The 7,583-nt window shown below is 39.1% G+C and overlaps 1 protein-coding gene across 2 annotated transcripts in view; it reads left to right on the top strand.

Annotated features, from left to right (window-relative positions):
• slkb (STE20-like kinase b) overlaps positions 1-7,583 on the top strand; it is a 26,535-nt gene that overhangs the window by 16,593 nt on the left and 2,359 nt on the right. For both annotated transcript variants that reach the window (XM_016470228.1, XM_016470218.1), the window contains exons 8-15: positions 250-381; positions 593-1,288; positions 2,103-2,233; positions 2,949-3,072; positions 4,459-4,638; positions 5,815-5,944; positions 6,504-6,628; positions 6,714-6,905. In XM_016470228.1, coding sequence (XP_016325714.1) covers positions 250-381; positions 593-1,288; positions 2,103-2,233; positions 2,949-3,072; positions 4,459-4,638; positions 5,815-5,944; positions 6,504-6,628; positions 6,714-6,905 — 1,710 coding nt within the window. The remainder of the gene's footprint in view (positions 1-249; positions 382-592; positions 1,289-2,102; positions 2,234-2,948; positions 3,073-4,458; positions 4,639-5,814; positions 5,945-6,503; positions 6,629-6,713; positions 6,906-7,583) is intronic.

Genomic DNA, 7,583 nt, shown 5'->3' with positions numbered 1-7,583 from the left:
TATATATATATATATATAATAAAAGTGTTTTTTATTATTATTTATTTAATATTTTCTGAAAATTGTCAATAATAGATGAAATTAAAACTTGTACATTAAATATGTTGGACGATGCTTGCTTTAAAGAATTTATCTGGAACAGAGTAATCTGACTTTTTCTGGATGTTCAGATTATTACCGTCTTGTTAATATTTGCATGTGTAATTTTAATGTTTATTGTAGTAAAAGTACTTTCCTTCATCTGTGCAGCACCCGTTTGTGAGTAGTGTGACTGACAGCCGACCCCTGCGGGAGCTCATCGCTGAGGCCAAGGCTGAGGTCACAGAGGAGATAGAGGACCTGAAGGAGGAAGAGGAGGAAGAAGATCATGAGGGAAACCTGGTAAGAGATTATAGGAACTGCTAACAAATTTAGAACACTTTTCAGAGAAAGATTAAATCTAGTGTAGACTACTAAATCTGGATGAATATTCAGCGTACCGTTGGCCTGTAGAATGTCTTGAGGTACCCTTTGCATTTATTACATAGCAGCAAGTTAATATTTTTCCTTCTTCAGTATTGTGCTAACATGTTTAAAATTATCTTTCCCTCAGCTGCTTCCTGGACACAAACGTGCACCATCTGACGCTAGCGTTGGAAGCTCTGAAGACGAGAAGCTTCCGCAGTCACCATCCACCTTGGAGTCTGTTCCTGAGAAGATTGAAGAGGCCTCTACACCCAAACTGCCAGATGATAATGTTACAACTGGAATAAAGAAGGAAGAAGAACCTCTGAAGGCGGGTGAGAACCACATTGAGGATGTAGCAGAACCTGGATCTAAGCAACAAGCTGTGGAAGTATCTCCAAAGGAATCTCAAGAACCTAAAGCTGAAGAGAAGCCTGTAGAACCAGAGACTCCTGCTGATACAATAGTCCAAACGGAGGAGCAAAGAGCCAAACCTGATGGAGAGAAACTGGAAGAGGAAAAGGAGGTGGTGGGCAATGGTGAACTCATAAAGGAAGTGTCTGCATCAGACATTTCTTCATTGGAGACACCAACAGAACCTGTTAAACAATCTGTGCCTGATGAACCTATTCCAACATCTCCATTGAAAGAAGAAGAGAGTGTTGAGGGAAAGGAGAAACATGAACTGGTGGAGAAACAAAGCCCAGTGAAGCCCAGGTATGTGAAGAAGGAGGACTCAGACTCTGGGATCAGTTCTTCAGCTGACAACAGCAGCATAGACCTGAACTTATCCATCTCCAGCTTTATTAGCAAATCCAAGGAGCCAGGAACCGTCTCTCAGCAGGTGAGAAACACCTTCTGTCATTACACTAGTTTTGGGATCTAGCAAAAATGAAAAATTTTCAGTGGAGCCTCTGATTAAATTTTAGTGTTGTTACACCTGGTTTGAATCTTTTATGTTGTTCTGGGTTCTTTTATGACCTCCTGGATGAGTCGTCGTTGCGCTTTTGGAGTAATTTTGGTTGGCCGGCCACTCCTGGGAAGTTCACCACTTTTCCAAGTTTTCTCCATTTGTGTATAATGGCTCTGACCGTTTTGCTGGAGTCCCAAAGCCTTAGAAATGGCTTTATAACCCTTTCCAGACTGATACATGTCAACTATTTTGTTTCTCGTCTGTTCTTGAATTTCTTTAGATCGCGGCATGATGTGTTACTCTTTAAGCATGCTTCACTTTGTCAGACAGGTTCTATTTAAGTGATTTCTTGATTCAACAGGTCTGGCAGTAATCAGGCCTGGGTATGGCTAGTGAAATTTAACTCATTAATTCGGTGTATTTTCAATTACTTTTTCACATAGGGCCAGGCAGGTTTGGACAGCTTTTTTCCCTTAATAAATAAAATCATCATTTAAAAAATGCATTTTGTATTTACTTGTGCATTATCTTTGTGTAATATTAAAATGTGTTTGATGATCTGAATCTTTTAAGTGTGACGACATATGCAAAAAAAAAAAAACAGGAAGGGGGCAAAATCCTTTTCACGACACTGTATATTATAAATATTGCGTTATATATCATTAAAAAGGCTGAAAAATATCAGGAATTGTTTTTTTTTTTATTTCAGTATTTTTAAATAAATAATATTTTACATGTGTTCTAGGACAACAAGAGGCAGAAAAAGACTCTGAAAAAGACTCGCAAGTTCATCGTGGATGGTGTGGAAGTCAGTGTAACAACGTCCAAGATCGTCACAGACAATGACGCCAAAAGCGAGGAGATGAGATTCCTCAGGTGAGACATCAGCTGCTTAACTGCTCTGAGATGATTTGCATGTTTGCTTCATGTTTGCATCATATTTGCATTCATTGGTAATGACTTTAGAAATTTTATGGTAAAAGCTTCTGCCTCTTCTGCTTGTAACATCACCTCTTTTGGTAAATGTACACAGACTGCTAGTGGCCTTAAGTGTTCAATCGTCTCTCATGGCAGGACGGAATAAAAGAGGTGATGTGCTGTTTTTTTGAAACTACAAAGCGACAAATAGTTTCCTGTGCAGTGTTTATAAGTGCAGTTTTCCAACACCAGATGTGCTAAAGGGAAAACAAGCTGAGTGATACTTCCTGTTCCTGCCTGGACGAGCATCCTGTTAGACTGGATAGTGCCATTTCTAAAAAAATAAAAAACTCTGCCGTTTTCATACTTGAGCAATTTAAATCAGCATTTGTAGGTGGATTTATTTGATTGCATAAAAAGCTAAAAATGTCATATAAAGGTCATTTAAATACTGCGCATTCTTAAAAATAAAGGTTCCAAAAGGAAATTTTTCCCCCCAAAAATACCATTTTAACATTTTACAAATCGAAAGAATCTTGTTCCACTTATAAAGAACTTTTTATGGAATGGAAAGGTTCCGTGGTACTTCATGGAATGATAGATACAAATAAAGAACCTTTATTTTTTTATTGTTTGATCAGTGTAAAATGAGTGTAAAATGTTTGTGTTTCAGGCGTCAGGAGCTGAGGGAACTGAGACTTCTTCAGAAAGAGGAGCAGAGAGCCCAACAGCAGCTCAGCAACAAGCTCCAGCAGCAGAGAGAGCAGATCTACAAACGCTTCGAACAGGAAGTCACGGTGAGCAAGAACAAACAAAGATATTAACGGTTTAGTTCACCCAAAAATGAAAATTCTGTCATTAATTACTCACCCTCATGTTGTTCCAAACCCACAAGACCTTCGTTCATCTTCGGAACACAAATTAAGATATTTTTGATGCATTCTGTGAGTTCTCTGTCACCTCCCATAGACAGCAATGTAATTACCATGATCAAGGTCCAGAAATGTAGTAAGGACAACGTTAAAATAATCCATGTGACATCAGGGGTTCAACCGTAATTTTACAAAGCTACGAGAATACTTTTTTTGCGCAAAGAAAACAAAAATAACGACTTTATTTAATAATTCGTCTCCTCCGCGTCATTTTGGAGAGTATCACATACGTATGCAACGTATGTACGCGGATGCGCGGTTTACGTAATTTACACTTTAATCTGAACGCATTGAACTGATTTGCTCACAAAAAGTATTCTCGTAGCTTCGTAAAATTACGGTTGAACCACTGATGTCACATGGATTATTTTAACGTTGTCCACTACGTTTCTGTGCCTTGATCGTGATAGGACCCTTGCTGTGTATGGGAGGGTCCGAGAGCTCTCATTGCTGTAAAATTACGGTTGAACCACTGATGTCACATGGATTATTTTAACATTGTCCACTACGTTTCTGTGCCTTGATCGTGATAGGACCCTTGCTGTCTATGGGAGGGTCCGAGAGCTCTCATTGCTGGAACTGGATCATATCAAAACAAGTGCAATCAAACAACTATTCACTGGGATCACTCTTAAAGGGGTCATATGATGTTGCTAAAAAGAACATTATTTTGTGTATTTGGTGTAATGAAATGTGTTTATGCCGTTTAAAGTTCAAAAAATCTCTTTGGATTTGAGACTTTAGTCTTTGCAACTTTACAGATCTTCTTTATGCACCAAGAGCTTGTAACACTTCAAAGAGAAAGGAAAAATTGAAATCGCATCATATGGTCCCATTAAAATGGCACCTTGAAACCATGCACTGTTGCCACATAAGAAATCAAAGCCGGTCAAGATACTCTGTTGACGTGATTTTCAGGTGTTTATTACACTAATAGCCTTAGTTAGAAGCATAAACATTGTTTGCACTCCTGAGACTAGTGGTGACACCAAAACCAGAAACACTGGCGAGAACCTTACTGAGTTACGTCACATGCTCAGCAGTGTCATTATATTTAGGGTGCGTAATCTGTGTCTGATTATTAAGGGAAGGTCAGTATTTTAAGCTACATTACCTGGAACCGATTTCTATGTCTCTGTCTTCTGACTGTCTTCTCCCTACTTATTTCTATTTGTCTCAGTATTTTGAGTGGCTCTGTAGGGGCAATACTTGTAGATCTGCTTTATAATTTCTGTTTTCTCGTCTTGTCAGAGTAAGAAGCGTCAGTATGATACGGAGGTGGAGAATATGGAGCGGCAGCAGAAACAGACCATCGAGCGTCTGGAGCAGGATCACACCGAGCGCCTCAGAGACGAGGCCAAACGCATTAAAGCTGAGCAGGACAAAGAGCTTTCCAAGTTTCAGAGTATGCTCAAGAACCGCAAGAAAGAGGTATGTTGTTCCCCGCTTTCCAGAAGATGCATACTGTTTTTGATTTGAATAATTTGTGAGCTCATCTCCCAGATTGCTTCTGATGTGTCCTCCGCTAAATAAAATGTACGTGGCCTGAGCTTCACCCTGTAAAATCCACCCAAATCTTCTTTATCTTCCCTCTCTGACTGACATTTTTCGGGGAGTGCAGGAGCTCTCGCCTAAACATGTGAGCATCCTGAAACATATTAGGGAGGATCTAATACAGACTCCTTGTGAGGAGGTAACATCCAAAAACATCTTTTCTAAGGTTTCTCCACTACTTGGTTTTTCTAGACGAGGCACATTTTGGCTGTTTTTAGTTTGTGTAGTGAATGTTTTCTTTCAGATCTGTTTTTTTATATATATTTTTTTTATTCCTGTGTTGTTTGTTTGCACGACACTAAGAATTTATAGTAGGCTATATTAAAAGAGTGTGACACTTCTGATTATGTGGTGCATGTTACACGAGCACAATTGAGGCAAATTGTTTCAGCTCAGTTCTGTGTGTTGGTGTTTTGGTTGGTTCAAATGTATTCAGATGCGTTTGTTTATACAGTTTAAGTATGAATCCGATATGTGTGTCTTAACTGACGATAGCTCACAGGATGTAGCTCATGTGATGACAGTCTCTCCAGCGCCACCCTGCAGGACGTAAGCAGTGTGTCTGATGACTGTGTGCCTTGAAACATGAACTCTGCTTTCCGTTATTTTCTTTTTAACTGTCTACATAAGAAATATTAACAGTGTTAGCTCGTAAGGTTAAAGCAGTTTCATTCTTTTAATAATTTCAGGCCTTTTAATGTCATTTTTGGACATATGAGTACCAACATTAGCACCAAATTGCACATTTTTTCTCAGTTTGGGCCTGTAATTTTTTTTCCTCCTCGTGTATGAGCTCCATATTCTTCAAGATTTTTTTTTTTTATGACACAGCAGCTTTTATTTTAAATATAGGCCTGTTTAGAGGAATGAATAGTGATTAACAGTTAAAGTCGAGACATTGGTACAAAACTAAAGACTAAAATAGTTCACTTTTAACTTTTTCTGTTTTGCTTTAGTTCTTTTTTCAAAAATACGGCCTATCCTTCCAAAATGAATGTGTTTTGTTGTGTTTTTTCCCAATTTCTAAAGTTATGTATGTGTGTGTGTTTATAGGAGCAGGAGTTTCTTCAGAAGCAGCAGCAGGATCTGGACAGCGCTCTGAAGAAGATCATTCAGCAGCACAAACATGAGCTGGCCACTATTGAGAGAGACTGTCTCAACAACAAGCAGCAGCTCCTCAGAGGTCAATATTAGCACTAGTCTCCTTCCCATTCTTCCCAACTCTTCATTTACAGCTTCTTCAGCATTAGCAGTTCGGACTATTCAGACAGGGCTTTAGTGGGTAATGCTTGTCATGTGACCTTTAGCAGTCTGGTCTGGTTTGATCTGATCCTGCTGTTAAATGCATTACCATGGCATCTGCTCCATATGACCTCCTCAGGTTTTTTTTTATAGAGGCTCATACTGTATTTCAAACAAAGTCGAATGTAATTCCTACTCGAAATCTCAGATGCCCAAAGCCTATTGTGTCTGATGTTCAGAAGGTGATATATAGAACTAAAATTGCATTTGTTTGTTCTGGTTTGCACGTTTGTTTTACACACCTCTCTATGCAAACATGGGCTAAACCAGTTTTTTGTTGACTTTGATGTATTTTGGGCATCAGCCTTTTATATTTATTCAAATATTTTTTTTCCTGGGTATTAGAGAGAAAATATAAACTACTGTTTAAAGGAATATCCATTTTTCATATTGTATGTTATGTTTTGATGCCTAAAATCGGTTCTTTCGGATTCTTGCAGCCCGAGAAGCCGCTATGTGGGAGCTGGAAGAGCGCCACCTACAGGAAAAACACCAGTTGCACAAACAGCAGTTGAAAGACCAGTACTTCATGCAACGACATCAGCTGCTTAAAAGACACGAGAAGGTTACTTCCCAGATCAGTCTTATATATGCTCTTCTGGCGGCTATTGATGTGAATTTGTTTTCACTCTAAATGTGTTTCTGTATAGGAAATGGAGCAGATGCATAGGTATAACCAGCGTCTGGTAGAGGAGATGAAGAACAAACAGACACAGGAGAGGACCAGACTGCCTAAGATCCAGCGCAGTGATGCAAAGACACGCATGGCCATGTTCAAAAAGAGTCTGCGCATCACGACCACAGGGGTCACGCCGGAACTAGAACGTGAGAGGGTCAAACAGGTCAGAGGTCATATCGGGTTCAGACTGAAGGATTAAAGGAATAGTTCACCCAAAAATTACAATTCGCTGAAAATACTCACCCTCAGGCCATCCGAGATGTAGATGAGTTTGTTTCTTCATCGGAACAGATTTAGAGAAATTTAGCATCTCTTGTTCACCAGTGGATCCTCTGCAGTGAATGGGTGCCGTCAGAATGAGAGTCCAAACAGCTGATAAAAACATCACAGTAATCCACACCACTCCAGTCCATCAATTAAAGTCTTGTGAAGCGAAAAGCTGCATGTTTACAAATAACACATCCATTATTACGACATTTTTGAATTCAAGCCTTAGCTAAAATACAAGTACTTTATCGATAATATTGCTTTCTCCAGTGAAAAAGTCTCCTTGTCTGAATCAGGAGAGAAATATGCTCCTGATCAAGCACCGTTTATAAGTGAAAACTATCCAAAACAGTTTTAAACAAACACGTCAGTGTATTTTGATGGGCTTTTTCACTGGAGGAGCTGTTATTATAAATTATGTATTATGTAGATTTTAGGGTGACCTATACCTTTAATAGGATAATTAGCTCTACTAGGGCTGCACGATTAATCGAATGCGATTGTCATGCGCATTTTGATAGTAATGCCGGTTCTGTAATCAGCAGAAAATTATCATCACGGGCTTTCAGATGGC

The sequence above is a fragment of the Sinocyclocheilus anshuiensis genome, unplaced genomic scaffold (genome assembly GCF_001515605.1).
Source record: "Sinocyclocheilus anshuiensis isolate Anshui unplaced genomic scaffold, SAMN03320099.WGS_v1.1 scaffold469, whole genome shotgun sequence".
Taxonomy (NCBI): Eukaryota; Metazoa; Chordata; class Actinopteri; order Cypriniformes; family Cyprinidae; genus Sinocyclocheilus; species Sinocyclocheilus anshuiensis.
Note: the sequence above shows the minus strand (reverse complement) of the source record. Positions and strands in the feature narration are given on the sequence as shown.